We start from the raw sequence: 19286 nt of genomic DNA on the forward strand, positions 1-19286 counted from the left end.
CACGTGCATGTGTGTACCAAGTTATTATGTTCTCAGAATGCAAATCACACTGTAATTACAATCTGAATCAAATGGCAATAAGATTTGACTTGGATTGTGAGCCCTGCCATGCCACAGACAGGATGTGTGACATAACTAATCTTCCATCATAAGTCGAGTCCTCTCGTACCATAAAAATATATACACTGTACATATATTGTAGAGGGAGAACATAGTACATCTACAATACACATCTGTTACTGTGGCTGAGAGAGTGAGTGTTTTGTACCTATGGCCATGAAGTCCTCGTGCTCCCAGGGCTGGAGAGGGGCCAGGGGCCCGCTGTAGAGCAGCAGCCCATCTGCTGCCTCCGTGATCAGCTCCAGAGAGACGTGGCTCTCAAAGCACGGCCTCATGGGAGGGAACCAAGCGTAGCCGTTGCCGTGGAAACTGTGTTTGGTCTGCTGACATTCAGGTCCCTCGTACTGCGCGGAGCACTGGCATCTAAGAACAGAGGAACACATGTTTACCTTTTGAACATTTAAATAAGAGATATGACAATGAATGAAATAAATGAATATGAAAAACAACTGCGTATGAAATGAGCTCATCTCTTACACGAGAGATGTCCACTGAGCTGACTTTACATGTCCTGCTTCTGCTTGACCACACTCTGGAGCATGGGACATTACCACACACACACACATCTGTGACCTCCAAACACAGCTCATACACATTAACAACAGATCAGATGAACATACGTGCTCAGACACACGCACTTATTGGGGTTTATGAGTAATATGTTGCAGACAACAGCCCTAGTCACATGATGTCTTCCTATCTGTGAAATATTATATTCCTCCTCCTCTTCCTATTCCTGGAATCATCCTTTTTCACTGTTTTCTCTTTTTGGTCTGCATTCAGACAGGTTCCCCCTGCAGCTTTCTTTCTCTCATCCCTCCCTTTCTCCCTCTCTCTTTCTTTTCCCCTCCCTCCCTCTTCTCCTCTCTTTCTCCCTCCTCCCTATCTCTACCCCTCTACCCCTACCACTCTCCCTCCTTCTCTCTGTCTCCCTCTTCCACTCTCACTCTCTCTCTCTCTCTCTCCCTCCCTCCCACTCACTTTCCTTCCTTCCATCTCTCTCTCTGTCTCCCTGATGCAGATGTTAGTCATTACCCGCTGTACCTTGGGGAGGTTTCATCACCATCTACAACACCTCAGTGGCAGAGTTACACACTCATGCATTACTACACGGCTGTTCTCTCTCTCTCCTGTTATATTCCTTATCATCTGCCTTTCAGCAATATTACACACACACACAAACACACACACAAACACACTAAAACCCATCAAATGATGCCCACTTGTTGAACATAGGCGGCTTATAAATCGGGCAAACTAACTCACGTACACACACACACACACACCAATTCAGCAACGTCAATCAAGGGTGGCTCTCCTTCTGTTCATTTTTGTCAAATCCTGGTTATTTCCCCCTGCATCTTCTCCAAGGCATCACTCACATGACACTACGTAATAATAGTCTTTGCAGTAGTCTGCATGCATCTCTCATCTTGCTTTTTATCTTTAACTGTATCCTCTTTCCTTTTCTCTCTTCTACTCTCCCTGCTGTCTCTCTCTCTCTTTTCTTTTGTCATTGGTGCGCTATGGACATCTTTCCCCTGTATACGCTCCAGCAGTCTCTTTTACCCTGCTCCTCAGGAAAACGCAATCTTTTTTCTACCACCTTTTCCAACTGTTCCTTCTCCTCCTGCCTGTTGCACCACCGAGTGAGGAACATCCTCCCTCGAAAACTACAACACCTACACACTATTTATAATATGCTACAATACCGTCATTAAAGTTATACTCCACTTTAAAGCACACGTCTCGTAGAAGGAGATGGGAGGTAAGAAGTTTGTGTGTGCGTGTGTTTGGTATGTGCGACTGTGACTGCATGTGTGTGTGTGTCTGTGTGTGTGCAAGTGTGTAGTGTGTGTGTGTGCCAGTGGGATTGCATTTGTGTGTGTGTGTGTACAATATCATGGGATAACAGGATCATGTTGCTCCGACTTGTTTCTCATACAGAAAGACAGACATTCTGCTGTCTGGTTCTGGTTTCAGTCTGTTTGGTTAAGGAGTGTTTCGTTCAAGCCAACCCTGGTGGATTCACTGTCTACACGTTGGTGGGGGGAAAACAGTGTAACCACGGAGGAAAAGCAAAATGGAAAACAGACCTATTGCATCACAGACCACACCATAGCAGCCCCGCACTAATCTAAAACACATAAAAAATTCAGTGTGTGGGATGAAAAAAGAAAGATACTTGAAGTTGAATTACGCTTGCTTTTTCTCCTCCATTTGGAACCACCCATCCTGTTTCACAGAATAATCTAACTAATGAATCCTATCAGTACTGAAAAGTCTAAATAAATGCTCTGACATGCTTGCAGCCAGGATGGTCCAAAGCCAATCCTCTTACCCTGCCTTTGTTTTGCTCACTTCCAACTCATTGTCTTTCTCCTGGGAAATGTTCTTTGTTAGCGTTGGAGCGGGACCTGCTAATCTCCTTGCCCTCCATTTTCAAATCCTGCTATTAATCCTGGTGCCACGATTATCTACATGTTGCTTCAATCTCCAGGCTGATCCCTCTGCAGGATATGGCTACCACATCTCTCATCTCTCTTTTCTCTTTCTCTCTCTCTTTCCCCTCTCTCTTTACATTTCTCCTTGTTTTTCTCTCACTCTCTGTCTCTCTCTATTTATCTATCTATCTATCTCTGTCTGTCTGTCTGTCTCACTGGACTGGAAAGTAAGGTTATTTTATATAAATATATAAAAAAGTACATTTATATATATATATACATATTTATTTAGTATATCTATATCACTCCTTGTCATTCTCTCCCATACAGTTATTGGTTGATTGTCTCGAGGGTCTGCTGTCTCGGCAGATCAGACACAGGGGGTGGGGGGCTTTTGCTACGCTGTTTGATGTGTTTGAGATGATTCAGGATTAGGGAGAAAGCCAGTATGATAATAATAATACTAATAATAATATTACGTAATAACAACGACAATAATAATAACAACAATAATAACAAAACATATAATTGGGTAAGAAAGCAGAGATATACAGGTTTGTGTTTTGAAGCATTCCAGCTGTCATCTTCTCCTGCCTCTCATCTCCTCTTTCAGAGCACATTTGGTGCATCATTTCTATCACTCCCCTGGCTTCGGTCTCTGGTTTGAATCAAGTGATCGGTAACAGGCGTTGACCCTGGCAACTCTTCTTATAGAACCGAACACACACTCCCAGACACACAGCGCCCATGAGTCCATGAGAGCCGAGCTCCTTCTTCACTCAGCACGACGACAAGAACAACACATCCCCAGATCACGCTGGCAGCTGCCTTTCAGTCTGGGTTTAACACACTCTCTTTGTAGAAATATCAAGGTTTGAAGCCTGCTGTCGATTTCAGATGACAGACATGTAAGATGATATCTGTACAGTAGCGGTCTGCTTCAACATCAATGCTTGTCGCCTTAGTTAGCTCATGTGAGGGAAGAAAAGGCCTGCTTCTGTCTTGAAATCATTCCATTGTTACGGGTTTCGTCATTGAAACTGTTGCTTTGGCAGTACTTACAAGATTATTGTATGCCAATGTTGAATTTCAATGTTTGATTTTGAATTTGACTCAGTTTGAGAGACAGAAAGACTTCAGAAAGAGAGACGGAAAGAAATAGGAAGAGAGAGACAGAGACACAGAGAGAACGAGGGCATGAGACAGACAGACAGCATGAGAGACAGACAGACAGAGAGAGAGAGATACAGAGAAAGACAGAGAGAGAGAGAGAGAGAGAGAGAGAGAGAGAGAGAGGAGAGAGAGAGAGAGAGAGAGAGAGAGAGAGAGAGAGAGAGAGAGAGAGAGAGAGAGAGAGAGAGAGAGAGAGAGAGAGAGAGAGAGAGAGAGAGAGAGAGAGAGAGAGAGAGAGAGAGAGAGGATTAATTTGGCTTGGCAAAGCCTTCTGAGCCAGACCACCGGCGAGGAACATTACACAGTGAGTATGGCCAACCAGACTCCAAGGTGTTACCTTCTCTTAATTAAACAGAACTTTCAGAAAAAATGGTCTCTCTCCTCCTTGTGAAGCCAGCTTAGTGAAGAACCCCACGAAGGAGGGGAAGGTGCTGGTACACATCATGACAGTATGAGAAGGTTGCTTGTGACTCTACAAGCCTAGTATTTTCACAGCTTAACACCAATAAACACCTCAACAGCAGTGGTAGGATGTGTGTGCGTGTGGTTAGAGGGCATGTGCACACACTGCAATATTACATTGACAGTATATTCTAATTTATATTAACATTAGAAATTATTGATCGTGCCAGGTTGTAGTTCACGCATGGGAGTCTTCACTCTCACATCTGGAAACTAACAGCAAATTATGACTGCAGCCGGAAATACCAATACATACGAAAAGATTTTAGAGAGAGTGATTAAAAAGGAAAAGAGAGTGTTAGAGAGATGAGAAAGATAAATGAAAGAGAGAGAGAGAGAGAGACGGGAGATGAGAGAGGAGAGAGAGAGAGGTGAAGGTTGTAATCTCTGTTCAATTAGAGATGAAGCAGAATAGTCAACTCTCGCAAATGAGGTCATTAGAAGCCTTCAACTCTGATCTCTCTCTCCCGCGCACACGCTCATACACACATAGACACAAACACACACACACAAATTACCCTTCCCTCATGTTCTCTTAAACAAGTCCTCTCCACTAACTGACTCTAGCTATGACAAGCCACACACTCTCTCTGTCCATCCAGTAGAGATAATCAATAGCACCAGATAATTGGTCAAAAAGCAGAAATGGAAAATACAGTTATGTGTGCTTTGAGACAGCCTTCTAGGAAGGGTAGCAGGTGATTGGATTTGCTGCTTAGATCCTTCAAAAATCCCACACTTGATCTTCCATTCAGCAAGAGTGGAGACTACTTATGCGAGTGTGTGCCTAACGATCATTCACTCAATTGCCGGATTTTTGCTGCTTGTTTCTGGGCAAACATTTTCAAAGTGTTTCATCACACTTGAGAGATTTGAAGTATTAGTTTACTTATTGACCCTTCTTCGACACACACACACACACACACACACACACACACACACACACACACACACACACACACACACACACACACACACACACACACACACACACACACACATCCTATCCTTCCAACCCTGAATGCTGATCCTACAACTCCCCACACACTGAGCGCTCACTGACAATGGACAACTCTCTTTTTCGCCTCTCCATCCATCTCTTCAGTCAGCTCCACTCCACATGAAGGTAACCTCAACATCACCTCATGCACAGGCACAGACATTGTGACGGCTTGTTGCCTCTAAAGCAGCTTTCGACCTGCAGTGGTTGTGTCCATTTTCAATTGTTTGACCTCCTTTTCTAGATCCTTCTTCCAGCTAAATCCCACTTTAGTTCATGGTCTGAAAGCCTTCATACCACCCTCACACATACATCCATACAATAATTACTGTACACACAAACACACACGCAGAGCTTACCTGTAACCACTCTGTGTATCCACACACACTCCCCCGTTGAAGCAAGGGTTTCTGGGATACGAAGTACAGGGCTGGTGGGCGTGTTCGCGTCCAGAACAGCTGCAGACGGCCGAGGACTCCACTGTCACTGACACCAGACTCATGGTCCCAGAATCCACCACGGTAGGCGTGTCCCGGACACTTAAAACGTTGGAGCAGCCACCGCTGGCTCCGCAGTCGGTACCGGAACACTCGTCCACGTGGACCTGGGTCACGTTGACCTGGAGGAAGGACTGGAGCTGGGGGAGAGGGAGAGAGGGACAGAGGGAAAGAGGGAGAGAGGAAGAGAGGAAGAGAGGGAGAGAGGGAGAGAGGAAGAGAGGGAGAGAGGGAGAGAGGGAGAGAGGGAGTGAGAGAGGTTCGGGAGAGGGAGAGAGTGAGAGAAACAGAAGAAGTGAAAGGGAAAGAAAGGGAGAGAGAGGGAAGAGAGAGAAGGGGTGAGAGAGAGAGAGAGAGAGAGAGAGAGAGAGAGAGAGAGAGAGAGAGAGAGAGAGAGAGAGAGAGGGGCGTTGGGAGAGAAAAGGAGAGGGGGAGATAGAGAGAGAAAGAGGGAAAGAAAGAAAGACAGCGAGACAAAGAGGGAGTGAGAAAGAGAGAGGGCGCATTGGGAAGTGAAAAAGATACATTTAGACTAATGTAATAATCCCATGTCCTTAATGTGTAATCATGTCCTTTGTGTTGAGAGATCATCAGTCCATCATGCCCATGACTAAGGCCATGTGTTCCATCTATGTAATGATCCCTACATGTGCACTCAACATACAAGAAAACCTGCCAGTGCATTAGCATAGACAGTGTGTGATCTCATCTCTTAAAGCCCCAATGTACTGACTAATCTATACGGTACATCACACACACAAACACACACACCAACACACTGAGCTTCTCTGTGGTTGCTGTACACACACTGTGAACACGTCGGCTGTTGCATGTGTCTGTCCATACAGCGAATGTGTCCTCATAAGAGGGGGCTGTGGTGGGATTTGGAAATGTCATGTCAACATATATCTGACTGTAAATGTGTTGTAAATATGAAAATGAAACATATGTAAAGATACTGTAGGAGGGAAATGGTTGAGAATGGGTAGTGGCTTCTGGAAAGTAGATAGGGGTGAGGTCACCATCTCCGATAAGTGACTCGCTGCCTGTGTTGGGAACCCAGAAGGAAACACAGGTGCCTTTTAGCCTCTACACCTGTACAGTGGGCTATTGCTGCACTAACTGTGATTTAATGTTTGTGACAATGGTAGATGTCCCATTGATATTATGTATGGAGTACCCCACTGTGTAACTATGAACAGGAGCCAGTTAGAGTAAGCTGTGGGTAGTGGGAGAAAGAAAAGAAGGATTGTTGATTTTCTTTTAGGACATTCACACACACACACACACACACACACACACAGGCACACACACACAAATGTCTGTCTGTGTGTCTAGGGACCCCCTAATGTTTTAATGCTTTAACTCCCCACAGCTGAAGAAGAAATCTCAAACAATAGCGTAGTGGTGTTACCTCTGTGTTGGGGGACTGTCACTGCTCTTTGTGCTGCTCTGTATTGTCAGCTTTACCGAAACAGGCACCCATGGGGCCTGAACTACAATACCCAGAGTTCCCTGAGGCCAGAGACTGAGGAGAGAACGTTGATGGCAGGGGAGGACTCCCCGGGGAGACAGAGTAAGAAAGTGGGACACTCTTTCTCTCGGGGAAACAGAGAGGGGAGGTGATAGAAGGAGGATTCTTCAGGTCAAACCTGCGGCTGACTATCTAGCTTGTTAAAAAAAGGACAAACGTTCTGCTGAGCATACATTACAAAGCACAATAGTCTGACTCGGAGCATGAACAAAGTCAAAGTGTTCACATTGCTAGAGAGAGAGACCCCTTTCCTATCGGTGTCCTGCAGGGGAAAATACACACTTATATTAAGAAAACACATTTGGGAATGTTTTTTCACACTGTTCTATGTCTATCTCTTGGCAGCAACTTGCAATGATGCTGTTGCTGTTGAAGTAAAAGGCAAAGGCACAACATACATAGGCATGAGGTGTTATCTGTGTGAAGGTAAGTTCACATAAGGGAAAGTTGTGAGACAGGACGTCCCCAAATATTAGTGGACCTACCTGTCAGACCGTGTTACCGTGACAACCGGACCGTCTCTCATTCTGCTATGATGCTAATAAAAGGTACTGGATGACACAACACCTGTCATTAGCCCCCCACCAACACCCCCCAAAAACAATTTCAGAGTGTGACAAAAGCATGGATGACATAAATAGAGACAGAAGAGAAAGAAATAGAGAGAAGGGGGAGGGAGAGAGACAGAGAGAGAGAGAGAGAGAGAGAGAGAGAGAGAGAGAGAGAGAGAGAGAGAGAGAGAGAGAGAGAGAGAGAGGGAGAGAGAGAAGCAGAACCAGAAACAGTAGGAGTATATTCTCTGACAGTAGGTAGAACTGTCAGCTCTCTGCATGAAGAACAGGTCTCATTTGTCTCTCAGGGGTTTTCAGAAACAATGCCTCGCCGCATGTGAGCCAATCACAGAGATAAAGGCTCAACAGCTCTCGCCTAGGTGAGCCAATCAAAAGCTGCGACACAATGGCTCTCTGCAGGTAAGCCAATCAGAGAGGACAGTGTTTAATGGTTGCTTACAAGCTGCAGGCCTCCGAGGAGTCCAGACAAACAGACCATAATGGCACGCCAACGTTGAGTAGGCAATTATAACCATTAGTGAAGGCACTTAGCAGCAGTCCCACAGCGCAATGTTCTTCTCACTTTCCCCACCTCCACGACGTTAGTTAGGAAACTAAGACAATGGCTTCGCTCCACTCCTCTGACTACATCCTCAGCTAAACCAGGCCGGCAGCCAGAGCTGCAGAGCTGCAGCTGGAGGAATACTTGCTTGGTGATGGGAGTGCTGGCGCTGAGGTGGTGGACCCCCCCCACCCCTCCCCCCCCCGCCCCCCCCGTCTCACTGTGTCTCTCTGCAGGCCTTTCATCTGCCTCGTCCTCCTCTTTCCTGTCAACGTGTCTCCTCCACTTCCTCCCGACGCCTGCTCAAACTGTAAGGGGGGGAGGCGTGGGGAGGAGGGGGTGGTGGTGGTGGTGGAGGTTTACGGGAGGACAAGTTGAAAAGAAATGGGGGAAGAGGGGTTGAGGGGAGGGGGGGGGAATTCATGGTTGCAGGGGGGGGGGGGAAAGGGGGGCAGGGAGTAGGTACCCACTGGAGAAAGATCTCGCTGAGAGATCTCCTTGCTCGATCCCAGAGAAGAGCAGAAACTGTGAGCCATGCTCCAACTCCAATCCACCGAGCCAGGGACACATAGCGTGCTCACGCTCACGATGAGCTCCTCAGCTGGAAGACAAACTCAGAAGCTCATCTTGTCAACGGTATCACGTATTCTGAATGTGTATTATACAACATTCAATGGGAGCATGAACAGAACAATATCCTCTCTAGTCCCTGGCCTTGGAGATTGTAGGCGCTAGCAGAACTGACAACATTTGTTTTAGTGTTTTATCCGAACATATAGGCTACTGTAATATACCGTAAAAGCTGAGCTGAATCAACAAAGCGCCTGGGAACAGATATCTCTCTCCCTCTCTCTCCCTCTCTCTCCCCCTCTCTCTCTCTCTCTCTCTCAATGGACAATCAAATATATATATATATATATATATATATATAGAGAGAAAGAGAGAGACAGAAAGAGGGGGGAGAGGGGGTGGAGGGGCGAGAGATGGAGACAGGAAGAGGTGAGAGAAACGGTTTGGAGAGAGGGACAGAGAGCGAGAGATAGAGAGAGATGAGAGAGGGAGAAGAGAGACGGGGTGAGAAAAAAAGATTGGGGCAGAGAGAGGGAAAAAAAGACTCAGAGAGAGGGGGAGAGAGAGTGAGAGGAGAGGCCGACAAAATGAAGTAGGAGAAGGGAAAACTTATATTTCTGAGTAACACCGCAGAATAGAGAACATTAATAATAACTGCTCCCTCCCTCCCTCTGTTTCTCAGTATTTTCCTGCCCCTTGCTCATCCTCTCTTCTCACGCTTCACATCCCATTCTGATCTATGTCTTCTCACGGGGCTGCTACGAGTGCTGATGAAAAGCGTGAGTCTTTCCACAAATCACACCTGCAGCCTCCAATATCTCCCCTCCTCACTCTTTCCACCCCAGAATCTCTATATCCCTCTCCATCTCCCTCTCCCCCTCACCAACCCTCCCTCCACAGGACCTCCACCTTGACAGATATAATCTCTTGGTGCATCGAGGAATCTGCAGTCTAACACGATATGCAGTGGAAGCATCTGTCTGCGCTTGATGGGGTTACGTAACAGTTTCATCATGGTAAAATGTGTGGTGGGAGCAATGAAACACTGCCATCTTTTATTTTCTCCAATGATATCCACATGCCTGCATCCATACATTCTATCCTCCACAATGGCCCTCCTGCAGTATATGAGTGTTACGTGTTTTGGGTGAACACATGATCATAGACACAGCTTGGATGCATTCTGGCTGGTAATTGTGTGTGTTTGTGTGTGCTTGTGGAGGTGTGCGTGCATTTGAGTGTCTTAGAGAAGCTGTGTGTGCGTGACCGATTGTGTGTGTGTCTGTGTGTGAGTGGGCATGGGCATGTGTGAGTGCGGAGTACAGCATGTGTGTGTGAGGATGTATGTGAGTGTGTGTGCTGTCATGTGTGAGTCAGGATGTGCGGGTGTGTGTACATCACGCCGCACATCCGCCTGTCCAGCATCATATACCTTCTGCTTGTGAGCCGCCAGGTAACCGTGCAGTTTCTCTGGCCGGACATAAGGGGCGCCCCCGGTTACGGCGAAGCGGACGTCCAGCATCCGCTCCCTCACGTCCATCAGGCTGAACACGTTTATGTCCTCCACCGCCACGGAAACCAGCTCTGACAGGAAGTCGACCAGCAGGTCGTAGCGACTGCTCAGGCCACCGCGGCGCTCCACAAACTCCTTGGCTGTGATGTCTGTAGGACACACACGTACACAGAAACACACACAAGTGCACACACACATGACCCAGTAGCAGTATCAGTCCAAATTCCAGTGTCTGTCTCAACATCACCATTAAGCCCCTGATCATCACCAACTAAACCCCACCATCTGCCAATTCCGAGCAGTGCATCGTTGTCATGGAGACAGTGCCAGGTACTGTGAAAAGATTTCCCTGAGACAAGGACCCCTTTAATTGGGTATACACTCTGGCAAGGTATTGTGGGAACTGGAACATGCTCCCATGAGCATGGTGTGAAACACACACATTCCAGGCACACTTGTACAGTAAATATAGATTGACACACATCACAGACAATTTCGAGGTGTTCATTAATCACCAGGGGTGTTACTCATTTGGTGTTTGTAAAGGTCAATGCTCACAAAAGAACCTATATGAATACTAATGGAGATCAATTAAGAATTGGAAATAGGCTGTGAATATTGTGGTGTGACCCTTTTTACAGAGACATGACCACACTATCAATGACAAGGTACCTTTTTATGATGCCCTTTATAATGGAACTAGGGTCCTAGGCCATGGTTTTAAATAGCCCGAGAAAGCTTATGTAAAGTATGGTGTGAGACACCACAGTGTTATCAGAGCATGTGTTTGTGCAGGACCAAATCATGTGTGTCTGGTATCTGATGTGTTCTCTAATCCTCTAGCCTTACTGTTGTCAGTCAGGGATCATTAGCACCTGAGATCTAGAGGATGAGTGAGAAGAGAGGTGAGGAGAGGAGGAGAGGGTGGGGGATAAGGGAGGAGGGGGATAGGAAGAACAGGGGAGCTTGATTCTGGTATTAAGAGAATGGAAATGGAGGCTTGGGAGGAGGGAAGCTGCTGGTTGAGCCTCCTGTCAGCTCTCATCACTGTGATGTTAGGGCCAGTGTAAGTGACAGGCTCTCCAACTCTAACACACACACACGCACACATACGCACTCACACCTGGCTTTGATCCAGAACAGAGTTCAGCCCCAACTCTCCTTCCCACAGGCATTAGCCGATCATTGGGAGAGGAGCGAGGTTGGGTATCACGCATGTATGCACACGTACACCCAAACACAGACACACACACACCAACTCACACTCTCACAGGGTGGATGGACTAACAGACGGACAGCAGGAGTGGATCAGTGTGAGTCGATAGACCTTGAGAGACAGCTCAGGCCTGGACCAGCAGTGGAGAGCAGATACGCTTCCAATCTCTCCCTGTATTGATCCTGCCAGGCGGCAGCTCAGAGAGAGACACACTGATGATGTGCCTCTTCTGGGAGGGAAGAAAGGAGGGATGGAGGGAGAGATGGAGGTACAGATGGAGCGATGGAAGGAAACTAGGATGAAATAGTTTGGGTCTAAAACTAATCTTCCCAACCGCAAAGAACACACAAGCCCAAGTGCTTTCTGTAAGGTGACTTGACTTTCCGCAGGGTAAAATATGTGTGTGTGTTTGCATGAGCATGGATGTTCAGTACATCTTTGTGCATGGTGTGTTGGAGTGTATGTATCTGTGTGTTCAGTCGGGTTAAGGTTTCAGTGTGTTCAATGTGTGTGTGTGCTTGTATGTATTTTCAGTGTGTGCAACTTAGTAACTCTCTACAGCAACTTTGTGTGTCTATTTGTTTGTGTGTGTGTTTGTGTGGGTGTCTCAAGGACTCACTGTACATTTCACCTTTTTATCAATTCCCACTGCAAGTTCTCCACCAAAACGAACCTTAATCTCCTGCATTATGATTTAGCCTGGAACGCTCTACATCCTTATTGCCTTCTGCTTTTGTTCTAGCAGTGGGATTTAAAATGTCAAGGAGGAGCTAAGTATTGCTATAAGTGGAATGTTTCATAATCCCTAAGACTCTGAATCAATGGCAATGCTTACCCCTAGCTTGATGTTTTGTTTTTTTATTTTTTCCTTAAATCTATATTCTTTAAATGGTAATTGCTATTGCCTCCCTCGCCTGTTATAAATAAATAATTATAAATATATATATTTGTGTTCTGTATCTAAAAGGGATGGGGAAGAGAGATGGCGTGGGGGTGAGGGCTTCTTGCTGACATTTTGCAGTAAAAACCCCTTCAGAATTGTCCCTCCTCTGTGTTCCTACTGAGTGATGAGATGCAGGTGTTTCAGAAGGAATCTCAGCAGCTGGGGACATTGGGCTCCAGCTCACACTCATCTAGAAGCACTTATCTCAGATATTACGATCAATACCAGCCAAAAGCAACCTGATAAGAGCAGGTCACCAGCTACCTCTCTGGCTTTCTAGAAGCTGAATGTATAAGTGGCTAACAGCTAGCGACCATGTTGAAATAGAAGAAGAGAAAAAAGTTATGGGTTTCATATACGGGGTGGGGTTATATACGGGTTTCAGGAAGATATACATATATATTAAATTCCATTTCCGTTACTTGATTAATCTTGAACTTGCGTTTAACATATCTGTTTGGACTGGTTTTTCAAAGCAGATCAAACTGTGTAATCAGCAGCAGAGTAGATCTGTAGGCCATGGGCCGGTCTCCTCATTCTTGAAGCTTCATACAACACACAAACACACACACACACACACACACACACACATTCACACACACATGCACATACAACACACAAATAAACACGCATGCACATACAACACACACACAGACACACACACACACACACACATACACACATAAACACACAAGCCTCTGTTTTGGGATGTGAAGCTAAATCCTTTTATCAGCTTATATGAACCAAGGATTCTCTCTGTTTTCTCTCTCTCCCCCTCCCGGCCTCTTTCCATTTCAATATCTCTCAAATCATAAAAATCCCTCAAGCATACAGCCCATTTCTTTTAAGTACGTTTAATTTTATTGCACATATGCAGTGCGGTATATCACGACAAGATGGATATCAGCAGGCATTGAAAATGTAATGAAAGGTGCTGGCATAGTAAAAAAAATTATTAATTCATATTTGTATGGGAATAAAAGGAACATCCTGACTAAATAAGGCTGTATCTGCTCTGATTTAGAAGTCGACTCACAGTGTTTCATTTGACCCCTATGAGCTGCCGTAGTAAACATAGTCGCTTTGCATGCGAGGCGCTGGCCTTACCTGCCAGACGGAGGGATCCTGAGTTGTAGATGGCCTCGTCACGCAGCTCCCTCACATGCACCGTTACCTCGGAGATGGCGTCTGGCCACGACCCGTCAGAGACACGCACCTGGAACTCATAACTCCCTGGAGGGGCGTTCTCCTTGATGATGAGGAAGCCTGTCCGCTTGTTGAGGATAAAGTAACTGCACACACACACACACATACATGGGATTATAACTCCACTGATATAACAAAGAAGATGAATCGCAGGAATAAAACTCGAAGGAATCGAACAAGGAGGAATCAAACTATGGGATCAATCAAACTAGGAGGAATCCAATTAGAAATAAACAAACTCGGAATAATCAACCTAAGAAGAATCCACCCATGCAGGAGGACAGGGAGAAATGTAGAGGGAGCAGAGCGGCTAATACAGATGAGGAGATGAATAGCGAATGCAACTAGAAGAAAGGAGAGGAGAATGGGAGAAGATGACAGGAGGGAACTCCTCGTGGTGCATATCTTCAAACCTCCTTTGTAATCGAACTCATTCAAGTTTGATTAAACCGAAACCGAAAGACTGGAACAAGAGCAGCATGGGACCTCAACAAACATGAATGAATACAGTTGCTTTAGGACCATTTCTAAGTTTCGGTTTGAGAAGCAAGCATCACTGTATCATTGATGACGTTGGGCAGAACTTCCTGCTTCTCAGGTTTGGAAGGATCTTCTGAAGCTCTAAGCAGTGGACCACATACCTGATGAAATATTAAGGCAGTGAGGCCTCCACAAACCCACAACACCCCACAGAGAACCTAACTTAGTTGCTTTGAATTCAGTAGGAGTCAACAATTCTCTGGTGAGGAGGCTTCAGGTAGTCTGCCACATTATCATGTGCTCATGTGTTGATGTGTGTGTGTCTCTGTGTGTGATGGCGTGCATACTTGAGTGTGTGTGTGTGTGGGGGGCCGCATGTATTTGTGTGCGTGTGTGCGCATGCACGCCAGAGTGAGGGTGTGTGTCGGCGTGTGTGACAGCGACAGAGTGACTTGAGACTGCTGTGCCTTTAGAGGGATCTCAAGGCAAGCTGACGGTCTTAGAAGACCTGACAGATCCGTCTCTGCTCACCTCACACCTCTGCCTCAGGTGTCTGAGCAGAAACACATCAATGGCACCCAGCGCACACATATCACACTCAAGGTTTCTGCACTGAGGGGAGGGCTGGGGGAGGGGGGGGCGGGAGGATCAGGCAAATGGGTGAGAATGAGAAAGAAACATAGAAAACGAAACAGTCAGAGGCAAAGAGAGAGAATACATAAAGAGACAGACTGAGATGCAGACCGAGAGAGACAGAGAGAGAGACTAGGAAAGAGGACGAGACAGAGAGACAAAGCGAAAGAGAGAGATAGAGACATCGACACAGAGACAGAGATAGGCAGACCAAGACACAAAGAGAGACACATGTCTTACCTGGGTACATGTCCCTCAAAGGCGTATGTCTTGTTACCCCAGTCATCAGGGTCGGGAGCATAGACCTTCCCCAGGACTGTAGTTGGCATCCTCCCTGTAACAGTACATCTGTTATCATTCACTCTCTTTCATTTCTCATCTCTCTCTCTCTCTCTCTCTCTCTCTCTCTCTCTCTCTCTCTCTCTCTCTCTCTCTCTCTCTCTCTCTCTCTCTCTCTCTCTCTCTCTCTCTCTCTCTCTCTCTCTCTCTCTCCCCCCCTCTCTTGCTCTCTTTCTCTCCCCCCCCTCTCTCTCTTTCTCTCTCTCTATGACCATCTCTCCTCTCACTGAGACCTGATTAATGAGTTTGATTGCATGTCCCTGCATGCAGTTTGTGCATGTCTAGGTGTGTATGTGTGTTGGGACTGTTTGCCTTATCAATACTGAGTACTGACACATTCCTTGCCATTGGAGGAAATTAAACACATTTTGCACCCAAGTTTGCACTGCAGACCAAATCTACAAATAAAGAAGCGTGAACCCTAACCTGAACCTAGCATGTGGTTCAGAACTAGGACTGGTAGGGGACGCTTTGAAGCACTACAGGAGTTTTTGTTGAAATTGGATGTGCAAATTAGCACTAGCTTAACACTACCAGCATCACCTACTGAGGATTATCAGGAGAGCAAATTCTCTCTGTTCAGTCAAGACAGTGTAAAGAAAAAAGCTGTTTTCAAAATTGTCGCTGAGTAACAGTTTAGTTGGCTACCATTTGACTCCAAGGTGAAGTTCAGATAACCAGCTTATTATATGGAATATTACAGTAAAGTTGGGTTGACATGGAAACATAAAATGACTGGATGTAAGAAAGTTATTAGTTTCAGTTAATAAGCATGAACACATTTGTTAGCAAGAGGTGATAATTAAAATAGATTTCATAGTCAAACATTATAATTAACACGGCATTAAGTCCTACAAAGTGAATTGTTACACTGACATGATCATGATCACGACTCTTGCAATTTCTATTATCCTGTACAGCTCTATGCATGGCCCAGTGGTTTCATAGCAAAGATATGCAAAGCATAGCTGTTGACAGTCCAACACTTGATCTGCTTTCTAGACTCACCTCCCTTTGACGATGATCTCTCGTCGGACATGTAAATTACCTAATGATATAAATACTCATCAAAGTTGAAAGATAGCTTAAGAGCACTAGAAAATGTACTTCTGTACAATGTAGTTTCCGTTCAACGTTTTAATCAATCCACACTAAAGTCTATTGATGCCACAGCATGTATGGAAAGGTTTCTCTATTTCGTCCTGCATTCATTTTCTTGTACATGCACACCTTGCAACTGAACACAAACTATGGCTGCCAAATTTTTACATTCAAATAAAAAACCCAGTAGTGATGTTTAAATGTGTGATTAATTATTTCCTTTGAGTACATTTTACTACGCTATTTAGATGCTGCAAGGAATCAATGTGGTTTTAATTGTTTTGACATGTCTGTCAACATTCTGACCTCTGTGGCTGTTGATGAAGATCTCTTTCTCTCCTGGCTGGTGGGCGTGGTCGTTCAGGTCGCCTATGGTTACGGTCAGCGTGTTGGTGACGGTGCGTGGCGGGGTTCCGCTGTCGCTCATAACGACGGGCAGGAGGAACTCCTTCTGCTTCTCCCGGTCGAAGGCCCTCAGGGCGGTGACGGTGGCCGTTCCGTTGCTGTTATCCTGCAGGTAGAAGTCCCCGCTGTGGCGGTACTCTGGCGCCAGGCTAAAGGAGAAGGGAGCTCCGTTCTGCTCCGAGTCACGGTCCAGGGCCCGGATCAGGGTGGAGGTGTGGTTCAGCCTGACCACCTGAGGCCCCGCCACATTCTCCCACACCACTGGGCTGTACGCCGCCTCGAACTCAGGCCCGTTGTCGTTAACGTCTGTCAGGGACAGCTGCACCGTGGCGCTTCCCGTCAACGGGGGTCTCCCCCGGTCCGTAGCCAGGACGACCAGGTGATGCTGCGCCACGCTCTCCCGGTCCAAGGGTTGTGCCACGGTGATCCACCCTGCCTGGTTGATGGCGAACAGACCCTGGGGGTCGGAGTCACGTGACAGGCTGTAGGTGATGTCACGGTTGACGCCCGAGTCGGAGTCGCTGGCGGCCAGCTGCGCCACGCTGGTTCCCACGGCGACGTCCTCGGGGAGGGGCATCAGCTGCAGGAAGTGCGGTATGAAGACGGGAGCGTGGTCGTTGTAGTCCTCCACCTCCACCAGGCAGGTGAGCAAGCTGAAGAAGTCCAGGTCCTCCACCTTCAGAGTCAGGTTGAAGCTTTTCTCGCTGGGGCGCTCGTAGTCCAGACGCTTCTTCAGCCTCAGGGAGCCTCTCTGCTCCTGCCGCTGGCTCAGCAGGTAGAACTTCTGTTCGGGGTCTCCCGCGACCACGCTGAAGGTCAGCTGGGCGTTCTGGCCCGTGTCGCCGTCCTCGGCCGTCAGCTCCAGCACCACGGCGTTGGGCTCGGCGCTCTCCGACACCCTGGCCAGGCAGGGCCGCGGCACCGTGAAGCGGGGGGCGTGGTCGTTCGCGTCGCCCACGTGCACCGTGGCCGTGGCCGTGCCCGCCATCCCCCCGCCGTCCTTCGCTTCCACCACCAGGAAGTAGGACTCCACTTGCTCGCGGTCCAGTCCGCTCATCGCCACGGTGATCGTGCCCGTGCCGGGGTTGACGGAAAACATTTCGGAGGCCACGCCCCCAATCCGGACCACCCCGTCCGCGCCCGCGTTACCCAGAATCCTGTAGGAGAGCACGGCGTTCTGGCCGACAGCAGGATCGTCCAGGTCGGTGGCGGTCATCTCCATCACGGACGTCCCCGGGCCTGAGTTCTCGGGCACGTCGCCGTGGCAGTCGGGCGCACACGTGAAAATGGGCGGGTTGTCGTTGATGTCCCACACGTTGATGATGACGTCAGTGAAGCCCGTGAGCCCCTCCCCTCCCTCGTCCGTGGCGAGGACCACGAAGCGCCACACGGCACGCTCTTCACGGTCCAGGGTTCTCTGGGCGTAGATCTTCCCTGTGACCTCATCTATAACAAACTGGCTGTCAGCGCCCTGGCCGTGGAGAGAATAACGCAGAGCCTCCTGGTCTGCATCCTTATCGGGATCAGAGGCTGTGACCTAGGACCCAGAAGGAAGGGTCAGAGAAGAGGAGGGGAGGGGAGAGGAGAGAAGGTAAGAGAAAAGAAGAGAGGAGAGGAAAGAAGGTAAGACTAGAGAGGAGAGGAAAGGAGACGAGAGGTAGGGTATGGCAGGGTAAGGACTCCAGCAGAAAGAGCTAACTTTATTTAATAGAGTTCAGCACTGTTTAATTATTAAAGTGCAGTTGACTTGGAGCGATGCTTTGGTTGGAAGACCACAAACCTAATCTGCTCTGCTGGAGGAGGTCTTCTACTCTCCAGCCCGCTCTCGTTCCCTTCCAGTATATCTCATTCTCGCGGTCTATCTTGCTCTCTCTGTCTGTCTCACTGGTGCCTCTCTGTCTAAATCTCTCTGTCTGCCTCTCTGGTCTCCCGGTATCTCTCCCTCGGCCTCTCTGTTACTGTCGCTCTCTCCCTCTCCCTCTCTTTTTCATTTCTCCGATCTAACCTGAGGCAGGCCAGAAATGACCATAATAATTGCAGCGCGAAGGCTGGTAGAAATGAGCATACGAGGAAGCAGGGGAGCCAGCCACAGGCCCCGGCTCAAACCAGCCTGGACTTCATGTCGGAGAGCGTGAACAAAGTGCAACCTTATGTCAGCCGAATATAAATATAAACAGAGAAGTGTGAGCCAGAAAGAACCCGAGGGGGCCGAGGTGCATTAAGGTTTGTGTCCGAAAGCGTGTGTGTCCGTGTGCGTGTGTATTTTGGTGAAGCACACAGGGAACTGGTATGACTCTACGTGTGACAGAGAGATAGTTACTGACAGAAACAAACACACACCTCAGGGCTGAATGTCAACAAAGAAAAAAATGACAACATGCTTTAGAAGACAACAACAGTATGTCTTTAGGAAACCTGGCTCAGGCTTGTCAAGCCAATTTCCCGATACAACTCATCACATCCACTAATGAACGTGCACTGATGCGATGATTAAAGATGTGTTCAGACGCTCAAGGGATCCCAACCCGCAACGTTGC

At 47.4% G+C, this 19286-nt stretch overlaps 1 protein-coding gene across 1 annotated transcript in view; it reads right to left on the reverse strand.

Moving 5' to 3' along the window:
* Positions 1–19286, reverse strand: part of si:ch211-186j3.6 (neural-cadherin) — a 139774-nt gene that overhangs the window by 19639 nt on the left and 100849 nt on the right. The window contains 6 exon segments of the mRNA XM_067249417.1: positions 269–483; positions 5559–5836; positions 10346–10575; positions 13693–13877; positions 15145–15238; positions 16651–18286. Of these exon segments, the coding sequence (XP_067105518.1) occupies positions 269–483; positions 5559–5836; positions 10346–10575; positions 13693–13877; positions 15145–15238; positions 16651–18286 (2638 nt within the window).

Source organism: Osmerus mordax, chromosome 13 (assembly GCF_038355195.1).
Source record: "Osmerus mordax isolate fOsmMor3 chromosome 13, fOsmMor3.pri, whole genome shotgun sequence".
In the NCBI taxonomy this organism is placed as follows: Eukaryota; Metazoa; Chordata; class Actinopteri; order Osmeriformes; family Osmeridae; genus Osmerus; species Osmerus mordax.